The sequence below is a fragment of the Balaenoptera ricei genome, chromosome 11 (assembly GCF_028023285.1).
Source record: "Balaenoptera ricei isolate mBalRic1 chromosome 11, mBalRic1.hap2, whole genome shotgun sequence".
NCBI classification, from domain to species: Eukaryota; Metazoa; Chordata; class Mammalia; order Artiodactyla; family Balaenopteridae; genus Balaenoptera; species Balaenoptera ricei.
The window spans coordinates 43,883,680-43,898,947 of record NC_082649.1 but is presented as its reverse complement, the minus strand read 5'-3'; the positions used below and the strand labels follow the sequence as shown (position 1 = coordinate 43,898,947).

Here is a 15,268-nt window from a genome sequence, read left to right as displayed (position 1 = left end):
AAATGAAGGATTACCTTTTATCATAAAATTAGGGTACCTGAAAGCCAGTGGTTAATGTGGGCCAATTTCACTTCTGTTTTTTGGATATTTTATCATAGTTTGGGTAATAAAGCCATGAAATATGCTTTAGTTTGGTTTTTCTAGAATTGGTAAAATTTGGATGCTAGTATGAACATCTTCTCTGGTCCAGAGAATATCACCCTCTTATGTGGCTGAATGAGTGTGTGTCTCCCCTGGTGGTGCCATTTCTTTGTTTGCTGATTGATGGGACTTTATTTTCAGTCTGGGAGTCACAGTTGCCTTTACCAGTTTCCTCCAAACCAAATAGTTGATGTTTATTTCAATCAGATTTTCAATTCTCTTCTAGCCTTTAAAAATCTAGAGTAATATTCAACAGCTCACAGTGAGCAAAGAGAACAGAACTTAGTTTCCACAGAAGAGAGTTGTTTTTAGTTAATGTGACAGAGTTTGGGACTAATGGTAAAACAAATAAAGCAAAACCAAAACTCCATGAAGCATATTCCAGACCATGTCTTATCTCTTACAATTTTAACCTAAATATTGTTGATACATCATCATTATATATTTCACACTTTAAGTCTTTCTTATTTAAGACTTTTAAAAAAAGGAAATATTCTCTATGACATGATAGGGAGTAGAAAAATTGAGTTAAGATAACTTATGGACTATTCCTTGTTCTGAAAACAGCTCAAGAATTTATGTCTAAGAAAATAATATTCCACATACATAAAGTAAAAATCATAAACTTGCATATCTAACTACAAGGGTGTTCACCCCAATATTGTTTATAAAAATAAAAACTGTGAAAGTAAATGTTTAACAATAGAAATTTTATTAAATATGGTAAATCAATATAGTTGAATACTATTCTGTAATTTAAAATTTAAAAAATCATATAATGGCATATAAAGAACTCACAATATTAATATATTTTGAAGTAAACGATAAAAAATTATGCATACATAGCACATTTTAGTATCTAAGTTGTGTATGTGTTTGTGAGAGGTAGAGGGAAAAATATATAACCAAATAAAAATAGTGGGTAATGAGATTTTTAATAATTTTATTACTTCTCTTTACTTACCAGTTTTGTAACAATAAAATAAGTTTTTTTAAAGGAGGATTATGAGAAAAAGCAATTTCAAGGAGGACGGGAAAGTATTAGTAAATACAAAGAGAGATACATGTGTTTATTATTTTCACTGCTTTATTATTTATTGTTGACATTATAAATATAATAAAAATACCAAATGTTTATAAAATTTAAAAATATGATATGATCTCAGAATTTCTTAACTAGCAAAGATAGGAAAAAAATATAAGAAGTTTTATTGGGACTTCAGTGAACTTTACTATTCTTTACTATTTCTATAGTAATAACTCTAACAAAATTTTTAACTATCAGTTTTAAATTTGAGATGTATATAGAGATAAAAACAGTGGGGTTTTTCACAAGCAGTAAGCCTGTGATCTTCATGTGAATTCTGTGTTACTTAGGGAGAACCCGGAGCAGTGGGTCCGCCAGGAGAACCAGGATACCTGGGTTTACCTGGAATTCAAGGGAAAAAGGTATGATATTTAGGACATACAATTCAATGTTAATCAGCTATTACCATGTAAGTTTTCTTTTTGTGCACATAGCATAGAAGGGCCAATTATGCATTCAATGATGAGCTGACCTATGTATTTGGTGTACATATAATGTGTTCGACCTCATGCTAAGAGCTGTGGCACCTTTCATGTCCCCACATAGGTACTGTCTCCTAGATGAGGACCTTCGAAGAGACAGATCAAAACATATAAATGTACAATTAAATAATATCTTGTAAATTCAGATTGTTCTGTGGTCAATCCAGATGTGTCAAGAACTTTTTAGGGAAAGTATTCCATGTGAGGCACTCTTACCAAAATATGAATATCACTCTTACCAAAACTGAGGCAAAAGTCTGAGACAATAAAAATTACAGCCAGAATGCTTGACCATGGCATTCCTATCTGTGAAACAATTATATTACATAATAGTTCACTTAAAATTAATTTCAGGAGTTTAAAGTACAAAGCATATATATTCATATAAAATGTTTTGGTGAGATAAAACAGCATCACTTTGGGTTCTCTCTCTCCTGTTAAGTAAAGGAACTCTGAGCTGTATCTGTACAAATATTATTGTTGGCTTGAAGGCTTTGAGCAAGAACTGACTGCCCACCTGTCAGAGAAGTCCATGCCCCTGCAGATATATACAGTTCAGGTTAAAAGTGGTTGTGTTTGCTTTTGTTCTGCAAAGGATACAAACTGTTATGTCTCCGTCTTTGTATCCCTTGCTCTTTCAGTTTTTCTACCATTTCATTTTTTCTATCCCTCATGTATTATCTGCTTAGCCCCTAGATTACTGTACCTAGTGTGATCCGTTTTGTTCTGATGAGTGGCAGGCAGTACTTGCTGACACAGGAATGACCCTCACAGTAGCAATTAAGTGTTAGACCATCAGTGAATATTAAGTAAATCTACTGTGAATATGTTTGGATTTAGAGAATTTCCTTGTTCAGAAACCTGCCAGTTAAAAGAAAATCTGTATTTTATTCGCCGTAAACACAAAACTCTACTCTTTGTGTTTGGATAGCATGGTAGAAAGGAAATTTGGAAAGAGCGTCCAAGTTCAACCTTGGGCAAATGCTTACCTTTCCTGATCTGTGGGTACATTATAAGAACAAAGACACTGAACTAGTTGGTTTCAAACATCTCTTCTAGCTGAGAAATTCCAGGAAACAATATTAGGGAATATGCATTTCCCCCCAAAAGTTAATTTTTGAAGCATATGCTTTCTAAAATATTTTTTCAACATTGTTTTATTTCGTTTTTTCCTATAAATTTGTGGCCATTATTAGCTTAATAGTAGAAGACTTTTCAGTTTGATTTCATAAAACAAGATTTGTCAAAATAAGTCCTCTCTTTGTTTAACTTCAGATTGTGATCAATATAGAAAAGTTTTCTTCTTCCTTATAAAATAGAAATTGTAGTAAATTTTCTTTTGAATGTAAGAGCACAAGAAAGTATTCATTTAGAACATCATCTTGACATAATGTGTTTTTACTCTCTTCTCAAATATCATGTTGGAGTCAACTTCTGTTTATAAGGCACTTGTCAAATTTGCATGAGACCATATATTTTTCTTGGCTGAAGAACAGCATGTTTATTTGAAAGGATACAAAATGTATGACATTATGATACATATTAAATGGCCTTTTTGCAGGGGGACAAAGGGAATCAAGGCGAAAAGGGCATTCAGGTATGTTACTGGCTTTTTTATTTTTTTTAGCTTGGCAAAAAACTCAGGGCTTCATTCTTTTTAATTTTTCCATGGCTTTTCCAGCTCCTTCCTGTTTTACCGTCAATATCTGTTAAATCCCAGCTTTCTCATTTTACTAAACTTCTCAAAACACATCAAATCTAACTTTAACATTCTTCACTACATCACTATTGTAGGAAACTTGGGAACCAAGCAATTCAACAAAATAATATACGGATTTTATCACATGCTTGTAATATCTATTTATTTATATATTTTATGGTGTGTTGGTTTCCACAAATGATTTGACATGGCTTATGGCATAAATAAATTTGATAAGAAACTGTTAACACCATATATAAAACATATTCAAACTAATAAACAGAAGGAGAATTATACCAGAAAATTAGATCAGGCTGAGGAAATCTAGGGTGATTTAGAAGGACGTTTGGTTTTGGGTGTCTTAGCAACAAAGGCAAAGGGGAGAAACATGCTACAGCTTTGGGAGATGAGGACAGTTTCACCTCAGTCCGAGTGGCCCTCAGACGGTTTTTTCATTAATTGAACCCTGACCCATGAGTAGGACACCACTGGCTGAATCAGTGACACACGGAGCAGGAATAAATTATATCTGTTGGTCTTTCAGTCTTTTAAGTTCTAGAAATGTAAGACTTTTCCAACCATCAATTACAAATCAAGTGTCCAGACAGTACTTTAATGATGTTTTTAAGATTACAAAGCTCAGCTATAGGGACTTCCCTGATGGTCCAGTGGTTAAGAATCTGTGCTCCCAATGCAGGGAGCACAGGTTTCATCCCTGGTCAGGAACTAAGATCCCCACATGCTGTGCGGTGTGGCCAAAAAAAAAAAAGTTCAGCTATAGTGGCTGAGTCTTGCTACGTAAAACACTTTGCAAAATTCGCAGAACTTTGAAAGCTCTAGAATATCTGGTGGCATAAAAGGAAATTTCAAATTTAGGTAATAATAGCATCAAAATCTGCTAAGGTCACAGTCTGAACACTGTTTCAGACAATGAAACTTGAACTAAGCCCCTTGCCCCCATCCCACTGCCCTGGCCATTTCTTGTCATGGGTCCTGGGTGACTGTAATATCCTTCTAACTGGTCTCCTTGAGTCCAGTCTACCCCTTCCCCCCACACTTTTACCAGCATCAATAACTAAGTTACACAACTTCTTAGAAGTCCTTCAGTGGTGCTCCACACACATTTCAAGATAAAGTCTGGCCCATAACGTGCCTCCTTGTTGGACTGAATCTTCTTCTTTAGTCTTATCTCTTTGCCAGTCTACCCACTATTATCCACTCCTGCCCTGCTGCTTTAGCAGGAAGAAATTACACACCTCTGTCCTGTGTCTGCTCTCCCTGCCACACCCCCCCTATCTTCTCCAGTTGGGTACCACTTACACATCCCTGAGGGCTGCACTCAAGGTGCAGTCATTTTTCCTACCCTCTTTATCAGATGCCCCACCCTATGTCCCAGTAGTATCCATTCCAGATATATAATTATACACTGTATCCTTATCAGACAGTATTTTCGTCATTCTTTTTTAAAATAGAATTCCAATAGAATTTAGCTGTATATATTTTTATTGATATAATTAACATATAACATTGTATAAGTTTAAGGTATACAGGGCACAATGTTAATATATAATAATGTATAAGTTTAAGGTGTACAAGGTGTAAGTTTAAGGTGTACGAGTTTAAGGTGTACAAGTTTAAGGTGATATAATTAACATATACCATTGTGTAAGTTTAAGGTGTACAAGGTGCAATTTATATATTGCAATATGATTACTACTGTATGGTTAGATAACACCTTTATCATATCATGTTAGTTTGTTTTTGTGTTGAGAACAGTTAAGATTTAGTATCTTAGCCACTTTGAAGTTTAGAATTTAACTGCTTATTAAAGAGATTAATTGCTTAGCTTTTGCACCACACAGTAAGCAACTTGAAGGCAACATGGGGACACTGCAACAGTGTCCCTACAGCAAATAGGGCCCCTGGGAATTCACTGATGTAAGTAAGTAAATGAAAAAACCTCTATGCAGGAGTGATTTACAATTTCAGTTACTAGATTTTTAATTGATTATATATCTAGGTGTATGTTTTGCTAGAAACTGCTAATTATCCTGTTCAACATAGGGATGAAATAGTAGAGTTTCAGGGTCTGGCCCAATGTCTTATACAAGGAGTATGTCCCAAAATATTAATTGAATGGACAAATGTGTTTATATCTTTATTAATTTTTTCTCTATTTGTCCTAATTTAAAGATCTTCATTCAAAATGTATTTTACAGTATATTTTTAATTTAAAAATGTCCTTCAAGTGATCTTCTTGCCCTCACATGTGTATAATCAACACTGAACATAAATAATGTCATTGAAATTAAGAAAATGACCACAGCCACTGGATTTTTAAATGATTTTCATGCTGTGAACATGGACTCAGCAGAACATCCTCAACTGTCTAACATTATTTACATGTTCCCCAAAGTCAGTAGTTTGTTCCTTGTCTTTATCCATTTTAACTGTAAGGTTAGGTTGACGTTCCTCTTACTTCTTTTTTTCTTCTCTTACATCATTTTACATATTTGCATCACTGCTCTTGTGACCTTTCTTCTAGACGACAGCACAGTACATAGTTTGTGTTGTATATGTGATTGCATCATATGTGTGCAAACTAATGAATAACGTTTATCCAATTTTAAAGGGTCAAAAGGGAGAGAATGGAAGACCAGGGATTCCAGGGCCACAGGTATTTTTTTTTATGGAAAATGAAATAATGAATCACATAACGAACAATACTGAGAGAAGGTTACTTGCAAATAATAATAGGTGGGGAGAAGGGGAGATGTAGCCTGCATTCTAAGTGCCCAAGGATGAGAATTCTAGTGGTGATGGTGATCACAACTTTACTCTTTTGATTTATATTTTCATTTTCCCATGATGATACTCTCAGTGGCTGTGAAACTTGATTTTCAATGCTTTTCTTCTGACCAAATAAATGACTAAAGGTAGACAGTTCCACCCATTTCTTGGAGTAGTATTGGCCCAAGGCAGCCATACATGGCAGCATCTCTGTACCTACTGTTGAGTTTTGATTTTCTTCTTGAAATGTGAGTAGTTGAGGCCATACATAGTGAAGGAATGTCCTTGTTTCCCTCTAGTTTGTTCAAAGATATAATTTACTACACTAGAGATGAATTAAAATGCCATCTTGAGGAACGGTGTTGTGCAATAGATACATAATAAGATTGCCTTGCTTCTTCTTTGACTAAACTCTCCTCATGAAGCCATGTTTCAGTGAGATTGCCAAGTGGCATGTAGGTTCAGCCAGAGCCAAATTGGACAAATAAAAGCATCCAACTGATTAGGGAGTGTGGGTGGGAGAAAGATTCAGTGATTACACTGACTCTGGAGGTAGGGGGATAAAACTGTGAGGTGATGTCTCCAAGGACAGGGGTCTCTGGGTCCCTCACTTGGAGGAATGGGGGAGACCATTGGTGGCGGGGGGGAGTCTTTGAAAGCACATGGCCCCAAGGTTGTCTAAGATGGAGGGTGAGTGTTACATGTCAAGAAGTTGAGAACTTAGCAGTGAACTTCAGAGCAAGAGTCACTGAAAGGAGAAATGGACAGAGTTTGCCTGTGCACAGTTATGTGCAATACAAAAGGTCTTCATTTTCCTGTCCCTTCACTCTGCTCACACCACTGGATGACAACCAGCTCTGTCCCTATTCCCCTCTGACCTGCTCTGTTTCCCTGAGTTAATCACACAGCATCTTTAAACAGCTCTACTCGTCGGAGGACCCTCACCCCTTCATCCATCACCCTCCACAACCTAGGCCTTTTACCCCAAATTGTTATTCACAGTAACTCTCTGATAGAAGGAGATTCTCTTTGGATTTTGAGTTCACAACTTGGCTAGCTCACTGGTTGACAGATGTCACTCTCTGCAAGTTTCCCCTAACTTGTTTTTTTTAATCTCACTTCTCAAGGAAAAGAGGAAGTCTGCTCCCCCAAGGCAGGATTTGGGTTCCCTAGAAAGCTTCTGTCCTGGGTGTATTGGAAGCTGCGTTTTCCACCACCAGGAACTGAGTCTACAGGGAGAATGGCGGGGGGGCGAGGTGGGGGAGAGCAGGACAGCCATTGCCTCTCAGCAGCTGAATAGTTGTCCCAATCTCTCAAAGTAAACAAAGTCCTAGTTAGCTGTCATCCTAGCAAGGGCTGCACGTGTGTGATTTTTCTGGCGTTCACGTTGTGAATGGGGTCCAAGCGAATGTTTCCCTCATGAAATCATCTTAGTGGATTCTCCGATGACAGCTGTTTTCAGTTTTAGCTCTCATTTGGTTCTAGTCCAGAGAGCTTACTATTTTATCTTTCCTCTTACTCTGGCTCCATTTGTAATATTCTGTCTGGTAGAAATCCCTGCATTTCTTCAGAAACTTCCATATTTAAAGAATGGCCTTACAGAGAGTGTTTTACTTGCTGATCGATTTTTTTTTATACATCTTTATTGGAGTATAATTGCTTTACAATGGTGTGTTAGTTTCTGCTTTATAACAAAGTGAATCAGCTATATCCCTATATCTCCTCCCTCTTGTTTCCCCCTCCCACCCTCCCTATCCCACCCCTCTAGGTGGTCACAAAGCACAGAGCTGATCTCCCTGTGCTATGCGGCTACTTCCCACTAGCTATCTATTTTACATTTGGTAGTGTATATATGTCCATGCCACTCTCTCACTTCATCCCAGCTTACCCTTTCCCCTCCCTGTGTCCTCAAGTCCATTCTCTACGTCTGCATCTTTATTCCTGTCCTGCTTCTAGGTTCTTCAGAACCATTTTTTTTTTTTTTTAGATTCCATATATATGTGTTAGCATACGGTATTTGTTTTTCTCTTTCTGACTTACTTCACTCTGTATGACAGACTCTAGGTCCATCCACCTCACTACAAATATAGCAAAGGGAGGAACACTCCCAAACTCACTCTACGAGGCCACCATCACGGTGATACCAAAACCAGATAAAGATGTTACAAAGAAAGAAAACTACAGGCCAATATCACCGATGAACATAGATCCAAACTGAAAATTAAAGTTTGATTAAATGTGTGGTAAAGGGTGCATGCCACATTGCTAGTACTGTAGCTTGCACATTTATTTATTTATTTATTTTTTCCCTATTAATTTTCAAAGGGAATTCAAGGCCATCATGGTACAAAAGGAGAGGTATGTTTCTTCATGTATTATGCTGTCTGTTCAGTCCTCATGGCTTGATTTTTAATACTGTATAAATCTAGCTATTGACATCACAAACAGAAAATATCTTTCATGTTCTTTAGTAGTTCCTAAATAGAGATTTTCAGAATATGTAGATTCACTGAATTAGGTATGAAATATTACATATTTGCCAGTAATATTGATTCTTCTTCTAAATTAGGAGCTAAGTTTTTCTGCATGTTTTTCAGTGAAGAATATTGTGTATTTCTACATCTGTCTCTCTAGGATTTAAACTCCTTGGGGACAGGACTGTGTCACATTCATCATTGTATCTCTGGCACTATGCATATTGCTTAATCAATATATGTACTAGGTAGTAGTTATTTGTAGGGTTGGATGGATGGATAAATGACAGTTTAATATAATATGAAATTTCCTTCCTGATCAATTACAGAGTTTCCCAACAGTTTCCTATATAACTTAGATATATGTTTGTATATTTTCATATCCATATCCTTAAGACTTTTATGATGCATTAATACCTCCTGAAATATTTAAATAGAACTTTTGAAGATTTCTTTTGTTTTTAGAGAGGTGAAAAGGGAGAGCCTGGTGCCAGAGGTGCCACTGGACCCAAAGGAGAGTCTGGAGTGGATGGTCTGATGGGGCCTACGGGTCCCCAGGGGCAACCCGGGGAAGCAGGTCCTCAGGGACCCCCAGGACTGGATGGGAAGCCCGTATGTATTCTGCTTCTTTCACAGTTTTCATATTTCTGTTGCTTTTTACTTGGTATGTCAATGTTATAACCCTTAATAATTTGATGCAGGGGAGAGAATTTTCAGAACAGTTTATTCGACAAGTTTGCACTGATGTATTAAGAGGTAAGTCTCCAACATAGAGATTTTAATAACTTTCAAATTTCAAAAGTAATACAAATTCTTTGTAGAAATTATAAAAGATATAAGTAAGATGAAGAAAATAACGGACATTTATCAACCTCTGGTTTTTTTTTCCAGATAAGTATTTTTATAAAGGTAAAATGTTATATGTACCCTTTGTAATCTTTTTAATAAAGCAATTTATCATTATTTTACCATTGATTAAATTTTCTTCCCTGACATAATTCTGGTAATTTTATTCATAATGTGAGGTCTATAATTTAATTTACCAGTTTCTATTAGAGGGGCACTTCCTTTTTTTCCCTTACTTGAAGTAATTGCCACAATAAAAGTATTGCATCGAGCAATGGATATTTCCATAGTTAAATTTCTAGAAATGAAATTATTGGCCAAGAGATATGCATCTATAAATTTAGAAAAAATATGAGTGATATTATTAATGCTCATTCACCATTTAAACATAAAGGATGGGGTTTCTTTGCTTTTAAGCCCAGCTACCTGTCTTACTTCAAAGTGGAAGAATTCAGAGTTGTGATCACTGCCAGTCCCAGCACGGCTCCCCTGGTATCCCTGGGCCACCTGGTCCCATGGGCCCAGAAGGTCCCCGAGGATTCCCTGGTTTGCCAGGAAGAGATGGTGTTCCTGGATTAATGGGAGCTCCGGGACGCCCAGGTGCCAAAGGATTAAAAGGTACTTAGTTTGTATGTGTAAGCAAATAAACAACAGAAAAGGGTATTTTTTGTATTCACATCCTAAACTTATTTAACAGGCAAGAGTTTCTGTTTGTTTTCTTGAAGACAAAAAATTTTTCTATCCCTAAGTCTTTAAATAATTTGTCAGCTGAGTTAAAGAACAGTCATTCTATTTCATGAAAGAATATCCTAAAGTCAAGAGAGAGGTCAATGTTATGAAGCATGTGAACCTGTAAATCAGAAAATGTTGACAATGCACTTAGAAATTTTGCTTGAGTCTAATTAAGTCTTTAAATAGAACATGACAGACACCATTTCCTTTATTTTGACTTTGGTAACTTCTGTAACCATATTCAAAATTGTTTTCTATAAATTTCTATAAGAAAAATGATGCTTTGCAACCAAACTTCCTAATAGCCCACAACTTACTGCTCTTTGTTTTTGAATATTTATGTGAAATGTTGGTTGATAATTCTTTCCTTTTAATTTAATATTATAGGAACAATTTAGATGTTTCATCAAAGTAATAAAAGAACAACTATGAGTAACAAAAAGAGCTAATAATTCCAAACCATTTTCCTTTCTTAATATTTAATCTTCATTAAGTTTTTCTAGACCACTGATCATTTTATAAATTTTTGCTTCAAAAATTCTGTGTCCTGTTAATAATAATAAATAGGTGGCAGGCTAATTTTTAAAGATTTATTTTTCTTTTAATGTATGTATTAACAGCTTTGAAAGAAACAATCTAGGAGGAAGTGATTTTATGGGAAAAGTAAGCTTACTCCCCTCTCTTACACTCTGCAGGCCTACCAGGACGAAATGGGGCAAAGGGGAGCCAAGGGTTTGGGTACCCTGGAGCACAAGGTCCTCCTGGTCCCCCAGGTATGAACTGATGATGCTCATAAGTGTTGCTGCACATTTTGCGTTAAGAAAATCATCATAAATCTCTGTCCAAAGATTTGAAACCAAGACTTTCGTTTCCTTTTTTGAGTGATTCACATTCAACACATTGAGTTCTAACTACTAGAAGTTTTATCCTATATTATATTCATTAATCATTCAGGATTCTCTCTCACTTATCATTTAGACTCCTTAGAATACTACTCCTTAGAATAGTTCTCGGATGGTTCCAGTCGCCCAGGCTTACCTAGTGTATATCACTGTTTAATCTTTATGATTCTCAGGGAAGCAGAATAATGCTGAGATGGACTTGTAAGCCAGCCTCTGCTAGCTGCATTATTTAACTTCTCCATGTGTCAGTTTCCTCATTTGTAAAATAGTGATGAGATGTCTTTTGCATCATGACATTGGTGGAAGATTAAATGAATTAATACATGTCGTGCTTTCAGAACAGTGCATGAAAAAGTTATGTTTTCAATAAATGTGTACTATCATTATTATTTTAGATGTTATTACTGCTCGAGGCTTTTGGGTGGATCAAATGATTTAATACTTTGTATGTAAAGCATTTTGAACAATACCTACAATTGTAGTTTAGTGCTGAATAAATGTTTATTAGTAGTAGTAGCAGGAAGTATTAGTGGTAGAAAGTGCCCCAGTCCACTCTGCTCCATCCCCAAACCTAAATATTTTGTTTTTGTTATTTTGGGTCATCAACTTTAAAAGACCAATATCTTGAGTTAGTTTTTCTTTTTTTGAACATGCTCATTGAACTAAGTTATGGTTCACAAATTAGTGTTATAATACCTCTGTGTATTGATTACTAGTATACTATGGTAATGACAATGTATTTCATTGTGGAAACTAAAAAATATATATATATGTATATAGTGGAAATAGTCATTTTGACTACAAATATGGCACAAAAGTGAGTTTATTAGAGTTTTAACTTACTGATATATTACCTACTAATTTATAATAATATTGGCAAAAGATAAGCTGAGAGGAAGAAATAGTTTGGACAATCCACAAATTGAAATATTAGAATGTTAGCTCTGTGTCTTCAGCAGCAGCATGATTGCATATTAACATAGCTTGGCCTAGTTTTACAAAAATTACTTTTGGATAGTTCTTTTCAAAATGGAAGGTGTATAGAATTAGCAAGAGGATACCTCCTCTTTTCACATTAGTGCAAATATGTAAAATTTTCAAGGGAGTCTTTTTACCAGTTTACATGTTTTGCAGATTCAGCTGTGTCAGCAACAAAACCAAACTCCTCTGTTCATATATTGTTAATGTCTCATCCTAGGTCCAGAGGGTCCCCCTGGAATAAGCAAAGAAGGTCCTCCAGGAGACCCAGGTCTCCCCGGCAAAGACGGAGACCACGGAAAACCTGGAATCCAAGGGCAGCCAGGACCCCCGGGCATCTGTGATCCATCACTGTGTTTTAGTGTCATTGTCAGAAGAGATCCCTTTAGAAAAGGACCAAACTATTAGTGTCTGATGCCTCATTCAGCAGCCTAGGCATGGTGCTCTTCTTTTGTGGTCTTTGCATCTCAGGAAGATAACAACAATAATCCCTTGAAAAGAAACTCATGTACCTCGGTGTTTTTATTATTGTTTTTTTCCTTAAGGAAAAATATAGAAAAGGTCACATATACTGATTTTAAAGGCTCCTCAGTTCTTCAGAGCCTTTAGATTAGTAGCATTAACTAAATCTCAAGGGTTTCTTGTAAGTCCATTCATTTTAATCAAAGTCAAATATAAAAAACCACCATTGCCTGTCAGCCAGTCAATTTCAGTCACTGTGAAAAATTTCACATTCAGCCTCCATGCAGCAGAGTATTTGAGTTCAACTTCCTGTCTGTGTGAATTTCATGTTTCATAGCTCATAGCTCACACTTCTACATCAGTCCACACGTGCATCTGGACATGGGAGATGAGATCAGGGCTGATACACAGTTTGGGAACAGACCGTATTGCCATATCAGCACTTACTCCAGTATCTGTGCTTACCAGATAGGGGTGATGGACTGTTGGTTGTTCAGTGTTTTGAATATCACCTCTGAACATTCTGGAAAAAAAGTTTCACTGGACCTGGTCGATATGTTCAAAGGAATTGTAAGTTCAGAAATACCAAAAAGACTTTCTTCTTCATACTTGCTTAGTAATTGGAATGTTTGTTGCATGCCTTCATTTTCCATTTCAGTTATTACATGTGTACATTCATATATGTTAACTTTTATTGTAGCAAAGCTAGTGGGAATCAATGCTCTAGTTGACAGGAAAGGTAACTCCACAAATCCTAGGATGTCTTGATATTTTTAGCAGACTTTAAAATATTATAAACAGTCTTTGTGTACTGTACTTAATGCTTTTGTAAGGAACATAATTTGAGATATTCCATCCTTTATCGTGCTCTAAATTTTGTTACTTTGCTTATTATTCAAAGTACAATAAAGTTTTGTACAGGCCTGAATGCAGTGTCTTTTTTTTATACTTAATTTTAACTGATTCTTGAGTATATTATCCATTTGACATGGTCATTTATTCAATGGGTATAATTTATTAAATTATTTACCCTATTTTTAAATCACTGATTCATACATAATAAGAACTTAGAAATTGGGTTGTGTGCTACTCACCTGGATGGGTACAGCGTCTGCTTCCTGGCCCAGGAATGGCTGGTAATCAGAGTTTAGCCTAACTGATGACGTGTCCTTCTGTGACTTTGATGAGAACCTTGGAGGTGACTGAAGCCCATACATTCAGCAGCTGAATTAGCTTAAGGCTTGTTTTGATGTTCTGTCTCCAGCAAAGCCCCAGATATCTGTTAGACCTGACCAACCTACTCCCCCTGATAGTTACAGCATTTCCTGGTAGACCTGGTGAAGGGGCAGAATAGGAACTTCCTTCTGCCCCTTGTTCATTCGACCAGCTTTGAGCACATGTGATGCCAAAAACTTGGTCTCTATGCACCAGTGCCAAATCGAATCTCAGAGACAGAGTTTTGGGTGAAGTAGAAAAAAATAGCTTTATTGCTTTGCCAGGCAAAAGGGGACACAACAGGCTCATGCCCTGAAAAACTATGTGTCCCAACTTGGGAGGATTTAGTGAGGAGTTTTATAGCAATGACTCAAAGATGGGGTTGCTGAGAAGATTAGGGTATGTGCAGGGCCTACACTCCTTTAATCTGGCCTCTTGATGAGCTTCTCTGGTTCTTTTAATCTGGCCTCAGGGGGTCTTCTCTGGAATGAAGAATGCTGACATATCCCATTTATTGGGAGTTTTAGTTCTGTAAAGAGCTCAAAGACATTGTTATGTGTATCTCTTAAGGTGGAACTTGGACCCTGCCCCAAGGCTGCACTATCGTTTCTTGACTGCTCCTCCCTTGTCTCTGCATCCCCCTCCCTTCCCTGATTAGCAACTGTTTGAACCTGCCCTTTGGAACTCAGGGAAGGTCATGGAGGCTGGAGTCTATTCCCTACAAACAAGAGATGGGGAACAGAAAGGCTTCCATGCCCAGGAACCCCACAGGGTCCTGCTCTGTTTCACATGGCCATGTAATGCCTGGGACTGGGCCAGGGATACAATGGTGACATAGTCATGTGGTCTGGCCTGAGGACACTCATGTCTAATGAGGCACAGATAGGAAAACAGGTGATTGCTATACATTCTAAGAAAGGAGAAAGTGCTATAGAAATGTATAGGGTGATGCTATGGACTAAATTGTGTTCCTCCCAAATTCATATATTGAAGCCTTAACCCTCATGGGACCCTGTTTGGAGGTAGGGCTTTTAGACTCTGATTAAGGTTAAATAAGGTTGTAAGGATGGCGTACTAATCCTATATGATTGGTGGCTTTATAAAAGGAGGAAGAAGGAAATCCCTTTTTCTCCACATGCACACATATGACAAAAGACCATGTGAGCACACAGTGATAAGGTGATGATTTAAGAGCCAGGAATTATCATACTAAGTGAAGTAAGCCAGACAGAGAAAGACAAAAATGATACAAATGAACTTATTTCAAAAGAGAAATAGATTCACAGACATAGAAAACAAACTTATGGTTACCAAAGTGGAAAGGTGGGAGGAGGGATAAATTAGGAGTTTGGGAGTAACATATACACGTACGACTGTATATAAAATAGATAACAAACAAGGCCGTCCTGTATCGTACAGGGAACTATATTCAATATCCTGTAATAACCTATAATGGAAAA

General features: G+C 36.7%; 1 protein-coding gene across 3 annotated transcripts in view; it reads left to right on the top strand.

The window, feature by feature from the left end:
* COL21A1 (collagen type XXI alpha 1 chain) overlaps positions 1-13,521 on the top strand; it is a 193,059-nt gene extending 179,538 nt beyond the window's left edge. For all 3 annotated transcript variants that reach the window (XM_059938999.1, XM_059938997.1, XM_059938998.1), the window contains 9 exons: positions 1,519-1,590; positions 3,272-3,307; positions 6,042-6,086; positions 8,525-8,557; positions 9,139-9,285; positions 9,375-9,429; positions 9,937-10,137; positions 10,947-11,024; positions 12,352-13,521. In XM_059938999.1, coding sequence (XP_059794982.1) covers positions 1,519-1,590; positions 3,272-3,307; positions 6,042-6,086; positions 8,525-8,557; positions 9,139-9,285; positions 9,375-9,429; positions 9,937-10,137; positions 10,947-11,024; positions 12,352-12,539 — 855 coding nt within the window. In that variant the 3' untranslated portion in view covers positions 12,540-13,521. The remainder of the gene's footprint in view (positions 1-1,518; positions 1,591-3,271; positions 3,308-6,041; positions 6,087-8,524; positions 8,558-9,138; positions 9,286-9,374; positions 9,430-9,936; positions 10,138-10,946; positions 11,025-12,351) is intronic.
* Positions 13,522-15,268: the final 1,747 nt, after the last annotated feature.